Consider the following 17,752-nt stretch of genomic DNA (forward strand, 5'->3'; position numbering starts at 1 on the left):
ACCGAAATCAAGTTTTTCTCATGTTCACGTACTGACTGGACTTTATCTGTATGAAAGGAAGGACAGCTGTGGTAATGAATTTTCTGTACTCTGTGGAGATTCGTGCTTGGGATATTTGTTAGAATATTTATCAGAAATCTAGAGCTACCCAGTCATTAGAAATGGACGATTTGTTGCAACTTGCTCGGATAACAATATATAGGTAGGTTCAGTATTTACAACATTAAGCAGCATCTGCTAGCAGTGAATTCTTAATACTTCCTTTACACATTGAAAAACTTTGTATAGAACTATAGAAAGCTCCTTGGAGAAGCTGTCTTCAACATCAGCAACATACAGCACTGAGCATACAGTGCATTTCCAAGGAAGACTGCAAGTGGTGTCTGGAGGCACATGCTTTGCTCATCTCAGGAAAAAAAAAAAAAAAAAAAAAAAAAAGCAGAGATAGCAATGTATAGTGTTTGTATGTACATGTACTAGCCAGGCTGGAACAGAATTTCCAGTACACACAGCTTCTTCAGTTCTTTATACAGTCACGTCTTTAGCATTATCCAGACTTATTTCTTTAATTACAACTTTGTTTATAAAATTGGGTTGCAACTATTATGATACACAGAAGTACTATACACCTTTCCCGTAAGCAGAGTTTGTTTAAAAAAAGAGAACTCCAAGTATTTTAACTCCATTAATACAACTGCAGCTGTTGCTGAAAGGGAAAGTTACATGCATACAAATAACCGTGAAGATACCAAACATTGTTACTTGTGTAGTCAGCAACCTGAGAAACAGCTCCAGCAAGAACCTGGTTATAAGGAGTAGTTAAAGAGTCACCCTATTCCTTTTCAATTTATGCACACTTCAACAACTCAAAATACCAAACAGTGCTTACCTTGCCCAACAGCAGAGTGTATTTTTTCCACATCAAATTTAGTCTTTGACCTTCCAGGTGTACTCAACATTTTTTCCCAAATCAAAGTCACTTCTTTTAAGCATGGTGTGATTTCTTCATAGTCAAGTTTCAGACGTCTGTTCTGCAAATTGTTTTCTGAAGCTGAGAAATGATATCATGAATGCACCGGTTAATATTGTTTAATATTTGCAAAATGGGTTAATTTAACTTAGAATTTCATCATGCGAACAGTTATCCTGCAAGCCACCAAAAACTGAAGCCAATTAATTCTGAAACATTAAGGGTAAAAATTGCTGTGATTGTGGTGTGGGTTTTTGTTGGTGGTGATGTGGGTGGGGTTTTTTTGTTTGTTTGTTTTGTTTTTGTTTATTTTGTTACATGCAGTTACAAACATTAACAGTGTTTGGCCTGTTAAATGAAGCTCCTTACTGCTAGGCAGCTCTTAAATCTGAAGAAACATGAGAGACAATGACTCAAAAATAAAAGCCAAGATTTTCCTATCATGATATTTCCATATCCAAACTCTTAGAAAAAATTAGCGCACAAGACTTGCACCACAAAAAAACAAACAAAAAAACACACACACACAAAAGTAGCATCTACTTATTATGATGCTTTATAGTCCACATAAAAAGGAAAATTCAAGTGTAGAAAGCTTCAAAACCTTGAACACAAACTGAATGTAGAACAATATGCAGGCTCTCTTGAAGTCGTCATTGAAGAAATCAGAACAAGGGTCAGCATGTAACTCAGGCTTAAATAAGGCCTTTTAGATCACCACAGCTTGTTAAGCAGGGATGCATTGTATTTTTGTGCTCTTCTCAGATTCTGAGTTACAAGAATATTGCACTGTATTAAATAATCCTTTAAACGCTGAAGGAAAGGATCAAAGAACGGTTGCAAAAATAAAAATAAATTCTGTATCTGCACATGAATTCCGAAGTTTGGAACTGGAGTGAAAATTTCAAAGGGACTACTGGCAAAATATTTAAGTTTTGTTTCTGTTTTGTTTGCTTGTTTTCACAGATAAAGTGTGAAAGTGTATCTGGAACAAATGGTTTATTAGTTGCATTCATGTAAACTAAAGACCTTTTGGAACACGGAATGAATTTGTGCAGATCACAAGACCATAAAAACAGAAGCGATTTTTCAGCTTTTTCTGGAAAAAAAAAAATGCTGTGCTGAAGAGATGGAAGGGTGTCAGACATCTATTCCTAAAAGGGAGGAAATGCTGAAAGAATACACTATAAGGAAACCTAGACAAAACTACAAGGAGAGTGGAGTAAATAGATTCTCCATTGACTTGTCAGAGTCTAACAGTGAGTGTCCCAGTTGTTTTGTGTTTTTTTTTTTTTAATTTAACTGGATGGTAATGTGGCTGTAGACTCAACACATGCAGTCCCAGCACAAGAGTTCTGGGATATGGGCAGCAGCTCTCTGCCTGCAAAACCAGCAGGGCACAGGTTCAAGAATAAGAAAGGACTGAAAAGAATCTGTAAGTATAAAACAAAAACAAAAAAATACTGCTTTTCAATAATGGCCATTGAGCAAATTGCAAATTGAAAGATTTGGAACCATGTTTATGAAAGACTATATCAAAAAGCAATCATGCTTTTTAATAACGTTGCTGTGATACATTCACCATACCTCATTGTTGTGAGGATGCATTATTGTAATTCTTCAGATATCGGGACCTAAATAGAGCTACACTACCAGCAGCAAATAGCCTGCAGGCAGGGTAAGTGCTGTGGGGGACCATATGCAATGTCCAAGAGAGGTGTTTTCTCCTACACCCAGAAGTCTCAGCCCAAGTTTAAAAAATGATTTCACATTTGGTATACTGAACTTTTCACACTGCTGGGTCCTTACTCGACACAGCTGTTCTTCATGGAAGGCAATCCTTCCCCAAGTTTACACAAAGGCAAATAAGAATGGCCATTTTTATGCCAGGTACCCCACACCCAGGCGGCTACTCCCTTCCTGAATATCTAAAACCAGCCAGATAAACATTTCTGTCCTCCTAAGTCATATCCTCAAAAGATCACCTCTCATGGACAGTCACTTGCAGCTGCCACAATAAAATCGAAGGTCTTAATGACCTGCATTTTGACTTTACAAGTCAAAACAGCCACCATGACAGACTTGTAGGAAGCATTTGGCCACAGAAAAATTATGTTAAGAACCACTGCAACTTCAAGTTTCTTATCTTCCTTCTCATCATGCTTCTGACAGGTCTCAGTCATTGCTACCTCATACAAAGCTTGCTTGCACAGTGCATGTACTACAAAGGGCACCCATGGGCTGAAGTCCTCAGCCAGTGCCTTAAGAGCTTCAATTCAACTCCCAAACTGGCTAAGCAGAACACTGCAGTGATCAATGCTTACACAGAGGCCTATGAATGCAAACGTAGAAAACAAGTTCATGATAGTGACTGTGCTACATTCCTTATTATCACTTCTAGACACCAGACTAAAACACTTCAGCCACTGTAAACACCAGACTAAAACACTTCAGCCACTGTAAACTAAAAGATTATTAATTAAGAGGAAGTAAATGAATTATAAGGTTAAGTACTTCAAATAAATAAACTGTAAATCATTATCTACCATAATGAGAGCTGAGGGAGATGCTACCAAACTGATTTACCTGTATGTCCCTAATACATTTCATTAAGGTTTGGTCCAATCCACTACCAAGGCCACAGAGCAAATCAAGATCTGAACTTGTACCACAACAGTGTGTAACAAAGAGCTTCACCAACCTTGTAATTTCTGGTTTTCTTTCTCCATTCTGAGAAGCAGTATCTGCTGAATGATGGCTTTCTTCCACAACTCACGAAGCTCACGGGGTGTCCGTTTCCTTTCTTCATTCACAGGACCAAAGGGGCCATCTTCACACACTGGTTCCAGTGGCGATCTGGGTGGAAGTTCTCCCAGTTCAGAGTAATCTTTGAAAGAGAGAAGCTGTTGTGAACTACTTAGACTTCATGAATAGGTGAAAGAAGGGACAATTTTCAAAGATTACATATATAACTATATATCTGTATACATACTTATACATATATATACATACTCAGAAACACACACGCACACAGGAGGCAGCAATACCAAGCAAGATTTCCCAGGTGACAATTTCAAGCAGATTTACTTTTTTTTTTTTTGTTTCTTCTGAATAAGAATCATTATGGGCCAAAGCCCGGACATTCCTTTTTTTTAAACTTTGTGTCATATGCCAACACCATCACTTACTAATTACAGCTTTACAAGACAGAAATAAAAGGGAAGAGGTCTGAAAACCTGCAGATATACAAACTACAGTTGAAAACAGCTGATTCAAATAGGATATAAAATCAAAAATAGCACCCTCTTAATTTAAAAAAATAATCTCTAAACTCTGCTTGAAAAAGAAAGCACACACCCTTAGCAACACACACACAACACCAACTAAGGCCATACAACAGGCTAAATTACCTTTTCTTAAAGTAAACATTCAGAAAGGGAGATAAACACTTAAGACACCTTTGTTCTCACTTCTAATTTTTAACCACATCACAACCTTCTGCACTTTTTCTTTTGGCTTCAATTGGTCTACCACAAAATGCATCTTTTTGGTAGGAACGCAAGGTAATTCTAAAAAGACTGATATCACTACAAAAGAAAGAGATCCTTAAATATATCTCATACAAATTGAGAAGTTTTTTCTTCTTAGGGAAAGGGTAAACAACATTGTTTTTAATCAAGTCCTCAATGTAAAAAGCCCAAGTACTTATACTTTGCTTTCTTAATGCCTGATGTAGTATCACTTAATTCTACCATTGTTTTATATAGCTTTTCTGAGGGCTCAGTAGTCTTTGATATATTTAGAAGAAAAAATACTTAATTTACCACCTTTAAAATGAATGATCAAACAAAACCACCCCTCTCTTTCTACTGAACTCCAAATGGAAAGTCATCACAACAGCATTTCTCCCTTAGCCAAAGGGAATGGCAGAGGAACATTTCCCTGAGGAGAAGCTGACCAATTACACACACAAGAAAATGCTTTAAGATCAGTGTAACTAGAACTATTCCCCACTCACTTGTCTCAAAGACATGTCCATCCATGCATGCTCCTGGAGAAGAAGCATTCCTGAAACAATCATTCTGCATGGTAGCTCAGTGGTCCATTTCTTTATCACTGGCTAGCACAGCGATAAGTATTTCAAACCAAACACACACACACAAATTATCACATCTCTACAAACTAACAAAACAGAAGGGCTTTTATCCCTTTAAATTCTGCTCAGAAAGCTACCATATGTTGACTCACACGGTTCATATGCAGCTATTCTTTTCTTGTTTGTTTGAAGGCACTCACACAACTAAGCTGACGGCTAAATATGAATGGAAATGTTCACAGCTGTTGGCTTCTGCTTTTCTACGCTTTGCCTCTGTCTGTTTTTTCCTCTTGAAGAGTTAGAGAGGAATAGGGTGGGTCCAAATACCACCTGCTTCCTTATACAACATTTATTTGTGTGTTACCACACAAGTACTAAACTCAAGTACTAAATACATATAAAAATAAATGCAACCTCTTTGGCTACCAGGCACAATTTAAAAATATATATCCAAAGGCTGAGTTTATGGAAGTGCGGATACCCAGACTTTGGGCATCTACAGCATTTCATAGAACAATGAGCTTCATGGGATGGTGAACTAAGCAAAGGACAAATATTTGACTCTTTAAAGGCAACCACCACGTGTCACAAAGAAGTAGGAAGCACTGACACGTATGCATTCAGAAACACAGCTGAGTATTATCAACACAATAAAGAAATTACATCAGATCCTTCAAAATAAACTGGGAAACATTCATTTCACTTTTTCTTTACAGGTAAATGAAAAGATGTCCCTAGGCAAAGACTTGCAACTGTAAAAGAGCTTTAGGTAAATGTCATCAGGTAGAGAAGTCACCTGATAATTCTCAAATTGCATTGAGAATCAAAGGAAAATTATTTGGATTTGTTGCTTTTGTGATGGTATAGTGTGTACGCTGATGTTCTGTAAATTTTATGTAGAATGACTGCAATGACTGCATATAGTAGGTTTCATCACTTTTCAATTTATATTAAATAATATTATAAGAAAAAGGCTCTTAATACTAGCTGAACTGGCTTCATTTCCATTAATAGATAGGGAACTTGGAGGAAAACAACACACTTTCCATCTTTAAAGAAAGCCTTTCATTTTCTTTAAGACAGCACTGCATGCAAATAGTAACATTGCCTTAAGAAAAAAGGAATTCCCCAAAATGGTCAACAAACATTAGTGTAAAAAGTAAGAGTGATATAGATAGGAACATCCTTATCCACTACACTGTCTGTAACCTTTCACTTGGTACATTCTCAGAGCATCCAGTAAGATGCACATACATCTTGGGGGGAACAAATCTCTTCCCACCCTACTCATCCTCTCAGTGGTTTATGGATCTCAGTGTCAGACATGTAATCTGGACTTGTATGTGCATATACATGTACATGTAATGCGTTAGAAATTATCAAACTACCTACAGAGACAGCTTATGGATACCCACTTATGGAAAACAAAACAAAACAAAACAAAAAACAGGCTGTGAAAACACATGCAAGGAAATGAATTACATACATCCACACATTGTTTTCCTAAAGCAAGAATGACCCTAACATTCTCCTGTTAACATAATACCCTCTACTTTCCCAGTGCAAATTTTGTGAATTGTTCTCCAAGGACCAACTTAATGAAAGATCACCTTCTAATTTATTGGAAAATTTCTAGTCCTCCAGTGATCAACCTTACTGTAGCAAGGCTTGTAACCACTGCAGAGCATTAACCATTCGCGAGCATGGTCCTGCTTCCATTTAAGATGGAAAATTCTTGTCTTGTTACCAAGTAACCTTTAGTGAAGACACTAAGAGAAATTTAGCTCACAGAAGTTAAGGCTATAAAACAAAAAATAAGACAACAGAAAGAAATTATAAAATTCTATAGGCTGAACAATTATCATTATCAACCCTACCTCTAATTCCTCTGTGGAAGAGTCTTAGGCTTGGTTTTGCCTTCCAAATGGCAGCTCCTTTTCTATCTTTTCTTCCTTTCTTCTTATCACTTGTGGACATTTAACAGAAAGTCCAAAGTCCACTCTGATAAAGACCAACACATTCACAACCTGCCTTCCCTCCCATCACCATCCTGGCATGTGCCAGGATGTATAGAAACCAAAATGAACCAGTTTAACTGCTCAGGTGGCTTGTTCAGTTTGCAGAGTTGCGTCAGCTGTTTGGCTGGCAAAGGCAGGGAGGTGGAATGGGCAGGTAAGCCCTCAAAGTAAAGTATAAAATAACGCACGTTTGGTAAGTCAACACTAATCCACGTCCACAAACATATAACAGAGCCATCGGCAGATATGCCATCCAGCTTTCATATATAGAAGAGACCAGAGAAGAAATACTGTAACAAGAAACTGAACATTTCATTGTTATGCACAAAAGATCCAGAGGACAGCAGAGAAAGCAAAGATGAGCAGTAGAGCAACTGAACTGAACATAACAAAGAGCGCACATTCCACCGAATCATACTGCCATGTGTGAAAACCCAAGTCATTGCCATTGCAGCTTTCAAAACTTGCAATAGATTAGTAGGTGCACTTCAGGACACTAAGTGTGTCAGCACACACAGAAAGACTGCTTCCCTGTTCAACTGCTAACCTCGTTGGCTCTTGCTGACCCCTAGTCCACGTTTGACCTGTACTTCTTTCAAATATATTGCACCCCTCACTGTAGCTCCATATAAAATCCTACCTCCATACATGCTGTTTCTACAGGCCTAGCATACTTCAGCAATTCAGGTTCAGGACTGGGCAAGTTGATTTGATAACTATTATTGTATCTTATCACCATACAGATTATTTCCCATAGGAAGTCCATATTACTTTTCTGCACCATGCACCTCTTTAAGTCTGTAGGTCCAAACTGAGTATTCCTTGAGAAAGTGTGTACTTCACTGGGAAGGCCACAAACAGTTCTGTGCTGGTAAGAACTTGCTGCAAGGTAAAGAGCTACAGGTGAAACTGCTCCTGGAAATGTTGTACAAATGAACTAGTGCATCCACACTTACCTCACAAGTACTGCTCTGACGCTCCCACCTCTCACCCAAGAAAGAATGAACTGAGATGGCATTTGTGCAGCAAATCCACTTATTTGTACCCGACTCTTTGGCTTTGTGTTGCAGTGCTTTAGTCCTAAGATGCCCTACGCTCCAAAAGGATCAACACGTGTATTGCACAAAACTGTCATGTGCATACATTATACACAAAACAAAGTAGGCACGGTTATAGGAAAATGTCACAGTATGTTTGTTGCTGGACCACGTAAGGAAAGTTTGTAAATGAAAAGCTAGTGGATGACTGCAGCAGTCATTCAAAGGGCCAATATTTCATTACTTGGGTAGAGATATAAACAGGAAATTCCATCAGCTCCAGAAGGAGCTGCAATGAACACAAATTCACGTCCTCTTCTATAGGAGGACATTAAAGTATTCCAACAGCGAATTATCAAAATGCTGCCTTAAGCCTTATTTTTATGAAAGTTAATTTGTAATTGACTAACTTTAATTGATCAATAGTTTCTTATTCAACCAGTCTCAGTACTAAACGAGGCTTTGCAAAAACAAGAAGAAAAAAATGAAACCCACTAAGAGAAACCACACAGTCAAAAACAATAGAAGTGACAAACCCACCTAAAAGCCCAAATTTTCAAAACATTCTTTCACAAGTGCTTAGCCTAACCAACTTCAAATATCAAAAACAAGACTACAAGATTCATCTTTGAATAGAAGCTGCAACCCTTCATGTAGAAAATGGTTTTATTTTAGCGTTTGTTTTTGGTTTTACATGAAGCTAAGAGAAAGGAGGTTCAAATATGAAGTGCTACTGCCATTTTCACTATGGAGTTATTTACACGTCACTATCTGAATGTGCTGTTTACCAGCCACATCCTTTCTCCAGGGTTAATAAATCAGGTAAGATACCTCACTAAGAACGTGCATGGAAGAATCCCAGCTGAGCATTTCATTTTTTGCACCAGACTATTTTAGTTTGTTGCATTTTAAGCATCACAGATTTCAGCTCACCAAACAAACAAGAGGATCTTCATAATCGCTCAAGTAGCATGACCAGATGCTTTGCATTACTGGAAAATTTAGATTTGGAATCACAAGCAGCAGCAAGTTCTTCTAGCCTCACATACAACTTCAGGGAACTACTGAACATAGAATTGCTGAAAATCTGTGTATTTCAGTACAATTGGTTAAAAACAGCTCTGAAAGATGGTTTTGAAGAGTTTGATTTTTCAGTTAAAGCTAAGAGCTTCTTCAAAAGTAATCACCACCTTCAGAACTCACCCCATTTATTAATATTATTAAATGCTGAGAAAGGAATGCCTTGATATTCCAGTGGTCATGAAAGGCATTGCACATGATTTGTGGTACTGCTGATAGCCCAGCTCCTATTCTGCAAATCAAGATTATCAGCATATGCACATTCTGAAAGGGCCACAACTGAGTGATCAATTCTAATAAATGGGATTTATTACAGCATTTACAAAACTTGTTGCTAGTTAACAATCATTTCTTTGCTAAAAAAAACACTTCAACAGCTCTGGAGAACACACTGCAAATGATTTACACTACGTAAAAATTCTAAGTACATTCTCAGTATAGAATGCTATAATGAGACTTTACAGTATGTGCAATATTACTACAAAATGATAGTTAAAATACTTTTACGTAAATAATGGAACACCTCACCACAAGCAAATAAACAAATGGGTAGGTGCTAAATACAACTTGTTTTAATAACAGTTCTTCACATCCAAATTTTTATAGGAAGCTCTCTTCAGCACTTCTGATTTAACAGCCTGCTACTTCTGTCTACCAGAGACTGAAACCCAAATCCTTGTAATTAATGAATTAAGGTGTGGGTTGTTTCTTTTTCCTGTATGGAGATGCTTATACTTTCTGAAAGATCCTTCTGCAAGTCTAGTTTTCAACTACTACATAGTTGTTCTGGCTAAAGTTCCTTTTTCTTTTTTTCCTGTGTACTGCTAAACAATACACAACATTTCATTCCTCCAAATTACTCTCTTTCAACATGCAACTCCACCCTAATGCCCAGCTTAAAACAGATCACCCATTCCCCAACCTAAAACTGACAGAGCTGTTATAAAAATCTTGCCAGCTACCTCCCACAGGAAGAATGCTGACTACATGAGCCATTACTTTCCCACCGTATATTTCAGAGAACAATTCACACACCCTTTAAATCTAGCATTCGGCTTTACTCTGCTGGGAGCTTCTGACAGTCTGCAAAACAGTTTTCCCACTATGACCAATTCTGAATAGTCATTATGCAAAAACCATAGTGAAAAAAGTCCACTGCACAGAGATTTGTAGATACTGAGTTCAAGTATGTAAATATAGTGCTGTGCTACAGTGCAAGCTGAAGTTTCATGATCACTCTGCACTGGCTGAAGCGCGTACTGCCCCTGAGAAGGGCAAGAGCACCCACCCTCTGCTTCTAGACACGTGCCCCTGCCATCCTCCCTGTGCCTGCCCTAATCCTTATGTAATACTGTCAATGAGCTTAGAAAAGTGATCCCACGGAAAACTATTCACCTTTGAGTGAAGCCCATACTTTGGCTGATTTAAAATAGTGGCCAGGCTCTTCCCTTCATCATTTTACCCATAAGGAGAGCCCGTAACAAAGTCTGATCTGCTGTCCTTCTATGGTGTAAAACCACCACATATGGAAAGATGACCTGATAAGTAGATGAGGGAAAGGTTGTGGATGTGGTTTACCTGGATTTTAGTGAAGCTTTTGACACGTTTTCCCTTGTTATTCTCTTGGAGAAGCTGGCTGCTCGTGGCTTGGATGGGCGTATGATTGCTGGGTGTAGAACTGGCTGCATGGCCAGGCTCAAAGAGCCCTAGTGAGTGGAGTTCAACCCAGCTGGTGCCTGCTTCCCAGTGGCGCTCCCCAGGGCTCAGTACTGGGGTCCGTTTTATTTAGTATTTTTATCGATGTTCTGGATGTGGGGATCAAGTACACCCTCACTGAGCTCACAGGCGAGACCAAGCAGGGTGGCAGCGTCGATCTGCCTGAGGGTAGGAGGGCTCTGTGAGGGACCCGGACAGGCTGTGCCCATGGGCCACATCCATTTGTGTGATGTTCAACAGGGCCAAGTTCCAGGTCCTACAACCGGATCACGGCAACCCCATGTGGCGGTACGGGCCTGGGGAAGGGTGGCTGGGAAGCTGCCAGGCAGAAAAGGCCTGGGGGGTGCTGGTCAGCAGGCAGCCAAACAAGAGCCAGCAGTGAGCCTAGGGGTCAGCAAGGCCAGTGGCATCCTGGCCTGCATCAGAAATAACATGGCCAGTAGGACTGGGGAAGGGACTGCCCCCCTCGTGCAATCCCTTCCCTAGTGGGGAAAAGAGATGGGGAACGAACCCTTCCCAAAGGGGGAAGGGACTAAGGGACGTGGTTTGCTGATGGGACACAGTAGGTCAGGTTGGTGGTTGGACTTGGTCTTGAAGGTCTTTTTCAACCCTGGTGGCACAGCCGCAGAATGCTATTTCTGTTAAAGAGTCTCCACGTAAGCATGAAGACCTGGGTGCAAGCAGGGCAAGGAGCTAAAAATCAAAGAACTGAAGAAACACTTTTGTAATTTAAAATGTTTAGAATAATGAATGTGAGAGCCAGAGTGAATTTTATGCAATCATTTACAGAAAACAGGCCAAAAAAAAGTATAGAAAAAAGTTAATGAACACCTCCTTTCAAGAGAAATATAGCACTGCATCAGATTATAGCATAATTGATTTTGTTAATGACCTGTGCTCCTCCTCTTCCATCTCCTCACTTCGTAAGATACAACACTCATTCTACCCACACAAATGAAAAAATAAAGAGAAATATCAGAGCAAAAGGTACTGAGCTTGTATCCAGCTGGAGGAGAGAAACACTGCCCCCCAGTGCTCCACAGCACCCACAGCAGCACAGCCACTCCTTGCTCCTCACCTCTCCAGCCTGATCTGGGCTCTATGCTCAGGAGCTTTCCCTAAATCACACTTTTTGTGGGCACAATGAAGAAAAACTATATTCACAAAAAACGTTACTGTTCTGAAACTGCATTTTAGACCCTTTTCCAAGTACAAGTGGCTGGTTGAATGATTTTGCCACGTGTCAATTCTAACAAACAGAAAAAAGGAAAGCAAACCGTATCATTTAGATCTACAAACCCTTCTGACACTGACAAAAGGAGTATAAGAGGAGTTCTGGGACACAGCAAGGGGCAAACAGCTGGAGAAGAGAGGTTGCACTGTAGCTTGCTATGTCAGAACTAACACAATTCAATCCTGAAAACTTTCAGCTACCAGCTGGAAAGCAGTAACAGTCTCTACAGGTCATTTTGCCTATGCAGAAAATCCTTTCAAGATCCCTAAAACCTGGAAGCCAGCGGCCTCTTCAGGCTCACCAGAGGCTGAGCTGCTGGCAGGAGGCTGTGACAGGCTGTCCTGCCAGGCAAACTGCGTGATGCATCTCCTGTGTGCTTCATCATCAAACATTACAGTCCCTTCAGCTTCAGTGCTGCCTTGGGAAGGTGGCAGGGGGACAGGACCCAGCTGTGAGCTTAGCCCCAAGACTGCATTTGTTCCTTGCACTTTGCTTACACAAAGAAGTGTGTGAAAATAGCAGCACCCACTAGCAGGAGGTGGCTAGAGGAAGGGCACGCACATGGGTGTTGCTCCTTCAACAGCCAGAAGTAATGGTTTCCTGTACCCAAGGCTTTCTGTTGTCTCAGAGTGCTCACCTTGTCCAAATGGGGCTGGATTGAGTCCAGTCATCAGAGAAGGCAGGAATCACGACTGCCAAGCAAAAAAGGCATTTTAACATTTCTAGCATATATGGTTGGTTGTGGCTCTACTGATTTAGGACTGTTTTTCATTCTACTCCCAAACTATTAAGAACTGAAAGGTTTCCTTCAAGGCAAGTGGTACATTTAAATAAAGGAGCCTGGAAAACAAGGTGCTCTCTGCCTTGCCATACACAATGCAGCTATCAAGGCACAGCTAGCAAACATTCCTCTCCAGCTGAGCTACAGGAAACAAAAATTTAGCTCAAAGAGCACTCAAACTACTAATGAGCACCTCCTAAAGAAGTAAAGGCTCCAGAAGTGCAAGACAGTGGGACTTGGTGCAGTCAGCTTCATATGGTAACTCAGGACATTAGACATCTCTTAAACTCAGTACCTCATAAGATTAAGCTCAAAAATTCTACATAAGCTATTTATCAGTTTTATATCAGTATTATTTGAGCTTTATTCTTCTTAAGTTATTTTTACACACCTTCCTTCCACACAGAGTGGCAATGGACAGGATGCAACTTGAGGTTCAGCTCCCCACTTGTCTATGCAAATGGACTCACATGTGTATAAAGCTTAAAGTTGTCTCTATTCCTTGTCACATTTTACACGTGTACTTAATGATTAAAATCCAAAGACTTTACAGCAACAGAGCAGTTTCATTCGGTTGGCAGTGCCTGCCCACGCTTAGTCAACACAGCATGCAGTTCAGGCATGCTGGTAGATTTAGTACTTAACACAGAGTTTAGTAAAGCAGCCTGTGCTAAGCCTGTAAAAAATTATCACCTCTGACTCAGAAATCTAAGACTCTTGGTTGGCTGACTTACTTTAAAAAATAAATAAATCCCAGCCCTTCTTTCCTTACTGCTCTCCTGTTCAGTACCCTGAAGTGGTGTGTGGGATACTACATTTGGCCAGAAAAATTGGTTAATGGAATCACTGCTTATAACAGGAAACATGTGAATGTTGTCTCGCTTTCCTCTGCCTGACTACTTTTGGAATGCAACAAAAAATGGTATCTTTAAAATTTTCCTCCTCCTCCATCCATTTTGGTTGAAACTGATCTTTTGGTCATACATCAGCTGTTTGTACAAAGACTGTTTCCAAAGGAGAACAGTCTAAAATGAGCAAGGAAGCCTTAAAAATAAAATCAACTACAGGTAACTCTTGTCACACTGATCGACTCTGCTTCATGTGTAGCTTCTCCTTGAGCGAAGATGAAAGAAGAGGGAACAAGGTGATGAACAATAACTAGCTACAGTTTCTCTGGAACTACAGAGATTACTAAATTAACTGTGGTAGGGAGTTCCAATATAAGATTGCCCATACAGAGTTCTCTTTAAGGCTACAGACTTGATTGTGACTAAGTATCCTTTACTGCCAAAAATGCTTCAGGAGATGCACAAAAAATCAAATACCTGTTAAAAGAAAAAAAAGTTTTCTCCCTTTGTTCACAAACTGAGTATGTACATTGGAACAAAACCAGAAAAAGACAAGAAGAGTGAAGAAAAAGGCCAGTTATTTTAAATTGTTCCTCCTATTAATAGCATTTCCTATTTTCCTTTTTGGCCACACTTTTTTCTCCAACTGTTCTGCTTATCCAGCTGTAGATTGTTAAGATTGTATCTTGCGGCTATTATGTCTCATAGGAAAGGTCTGAACAGGCAATTTCATTTGTTTGTTTGTTTTTCCTATTTAATATGGAAGGTTTTGTGGCTTTGAAAAACTAGTAAGACTACTTTCAGTCACAAAAAGATGCATCAAACTCACAAAAAAAGTAGCTTTGCTGAGGTTGAACATCCCCTTCATTACCTTGAAGCATATGAGACCCCTTCACATGTTCTGTATACACAGACATGCTCCTGAGGTCACTGAGCTTTGAAGAAGCATTCGAGAGGCATCTATGCCCATATGCAGCTTACCCCATATTAAGTCCAATTACATTCCAAGCAACTCATTAATGACAAATGTTTTGGTATGTGCAGTGTCCAGTTAGCCAAGGTCTCTTTTTAAGATGCAATAAAAATGTTTCAATGACTGTTAACCTGACAGCTTTCCCGGTCATTTCAAACATTAAGATTATTACTGTTTACTATATTTACTACAGTGTATTGTTCTCTATGGTTCCTTGTGACTCTTATACTATGACCTTGCAGTCAGAGGGTAGAATTTTCAGAGCTCAAGCTGTGAAATTCAAACCTCAGTGAACCAGAGACCATTATCTGGAGACACAAGGTTCTCTGAGGCATTTTTGGTCCCAGTGTGTGGTGTATTGTCTAACTCACATAAGGTGAGATACATGAAATGATGCACTTGCACACTCATTTGCGGTGTTTTGTTTTTTTTTTTCCCCCTGGTCTGTGGTTCTTTAGCTCTACAGAAATTTAAGAAAGAAATAAGGTAACAGTGGATAATCACGGTTAAAGTGGTAAAGGATTACAGACTGAAGCTGCATACATGAGATCAAATTCAGTATGGTATGAAGTACACACTACAGAACTCAACTCAAGTCATGAAAGAAATTTAATTCCTTCTGCTAGGGTTGGATTTTTCTGGTCCTTAGTTCCATAGTCTAACATGGAAAGATGAAATAGAAGCATCGTGTTTTCTTCAGAGCAACATTGGTGATGCATTTTTTCCCCCAGAACTCATTAGAACAGTGTATCTAGAAAATCATTTCTTCTCTGGTTAGTTAATTTTATACTATCAGAACTATGTTACATATACAGCTGAAAAATAAAAAGTCCAAAAGCTGATGAGCTTTGCGTGACTGAAATGTGAATGGGAAATCACACAGACAGTACAAACAGAGCACTGGGCAAATATTCCCACTCAGAAAACAAAACAGTCCACACTTCACAGATTATAGCTGCTAACAACCTTCATGGAAGCACATAAGCCAAGACTTACCATCATAGCGACCGGGAGAATCACACGCTTTCTGAGGGGTCGCCACTCGCAGGAATATCTGTTGTCTCCATGAATGCCGGCGAGTCCTTACGGGGCTGTCAGCACCAACAGCCTGCTGGCTGTGTTGGGATTCGTAGTCACTAAAATCGCAGAACACAGAATGGCTTGTCAGGAGGTTACCCGAATTTGCCAGGAACAGCGATACAGTTCAGGGAATATAACAAAAACCATCAGCTAAGGCATACAGTGTGCAGTGCACATGCTGTGTCAAGCCATAAGTGGCAGGTGGGTGAAATTTGCTCAGTGGCAGCATGCTTTTATAAGGCTGCAAACATCACTCAGGTTCACCAGAAGGAGCTGGCAGCTCTGTGCAATCTGCTTTCTGAAGTTTTATTTAATTTTCAGCTTTCTTTGTGGCAGTACTTGAAACACAACGAATTAAAGATACTTAAACATACACCATAGTGTACCTTTAGTGCCCTGCTACCATCTATACCATCACTACCACGCCATCCACAATATCTAGTAGCGACTCTTAGGAGATAAGAGTTCTGTTGATGCCTTTTATCAGCAAACATCAAGGAGTTTTATAAACCTTAATTAAAATTCCAGCCTTCTGTGAACCAGATAGGTAGCATACACCTTTACAACACAGACTCAGAACAAAAATTTTAACCTTTTTGTTCCCAAGTCACCATCTGAAATAAGCAACAAAGTTGTGAACAGAATCCAGGAACCTTACATGTTACACCTTTGATGAAATCCACAAACTACACACAGAGCTTTTTATTCAAAATATGAAATGAAGTAATGAACAGTGATAATGTCTTCCTATTGAAAATCCCACTAATGAATTTAAGCCATTACATTTTTAAACAAGTCATTGTTTTACTCCAACCATTGGCTAAGTGATTACATCGGTCTTTGTTCAAGCTGAGAGTGATAAATGAACTTTCAACAGCTCTGGCAACTGGGAACAGCATTTCACAGGCTGTCCTCTCCTTCCACCTCAAGGACGCTGACATTGCTTAGGATGAACCACATATATTCTCTTAACTGAAAACAGCAAACATAGTCCTTTGGCAGGAATAATCACAGAAGTGGAGAGATGGAAGTTGCACAACCATCACAACATCAACATGGATAAGCACTGCAAACTTTGTAAGAGAGGAGTTGGGAATGGTTCCACCTTTTTGACAGCAATCACATGCAGAATACATGCAAGTGAATTGTTGCACAAGTCAGATTTTGCAAGTGCAAGAAGCATTTGAAGTATTTCAAACTAAGAAACCTTTGAATAATAACACAGTTTTACCTCCAGGCTTAAAGAGAGAACCCTACCTTGTTGCGCTCCTAAAGTCAGAGGTGTTATTTTCATCTACAGGAGCCAGAAATTTTAAGAAATTTGGCACAGAAGAAGAAGAATGAAGCTTTTTCCTTAAGGCAGTACGGTAGGAGATGCTGAGAGTGCAGTTGGGAAAAGTATAGTTTAGAACAAGGAAGTACAAATCCACAGAATAAAAACACATACCGCTAAATTTTAAACAAGAAGCAGCTAAATCTTCAAGGCATGAATACCAAAGAAACCAAAGTCAAAGTTAAAACCACTAACAAAGTGATACTTTGCAATACATGTTTCTTTGGGCAAACTAAAATGTTCCAATATAAATAAATATACTTCGGGCAAATTTGTTATTCTTTAACACAGCACAAGATTTTCAGTGCGTGTTTCAAGTAAATTCCTTTAACCTAGTAGGAACTGATGCCAGCTTTACAATTGAAAATTTACTTAAATATTAGTTGTGACAATTGACCAAGTTTGGAGGAAAAGGTTAGGAAAAGCTGGCACTGATAATCATTGAACCAGCAAATGAAAAAAAAGACTTTGGCAAAGAGCATTTTGTAAAGCTTTAATAGGGTTTTATTCAGACAAGCTTGGAACTTTTAAGCTAAAAGCTGAGCTTTCTGACATTATTTAGGATTGATTTATCCTAAATAAAGCT

General features: G+C 39.4%; 1 protein-coding gene across 9 annotated transcripts in view; it reads right to left on the bottom strand.

The window, feature by feature from the left end:
- Positions 1-17,752, bottom strand: part of TBC1D1 (TBC1 domain family member 1) — a 110,042-nt gene that overhangs the window by 20,581 nt on the left and 71,709 nt on the right. For 5 of the 9 annotated variants that reach the window (XM_082759999.1, XM_082760000.1, XM_082759998.1 and 2 more), the window contains 4 exons: positions 17,091-17,210; positions 15,750-15,889; positions 3,672-3,857; positions 890-1,051 (listed from right to left, as the gene is read on the bottom strand). In XM_082759999.1, the coding sequence (XP_082616125.1) occupies positions 890-1,051; positions 3,672-3,857; positions 15,750-15,889; positions 17,091-17,210 (608 nt within the window). Of the gene's footprint in view, positions 1-889; positions 1,052-3,671; positions 3,858-4,988; positions 5,008-5,220; positions 5,240-15,749; positions 15,890-17,090; positions 17,211-17,752 lie in introns of those variants that run through there. The other 4 variants (XM_082760002.1, XM_082760001.1, XM_082760006.1 and 1 more) reach the window with 3 other exon arrangements.

Source organism: Aythya marila (assembly GCF_965140915.1).
Source record: "Aythya marila genome assembly, chromosome: 4".
Lineage (NCBI taxonomy): Eukaryota > Metazoa > Chordata > Aves > Anseriformes > Anatidae > Aythya > Aythya marila.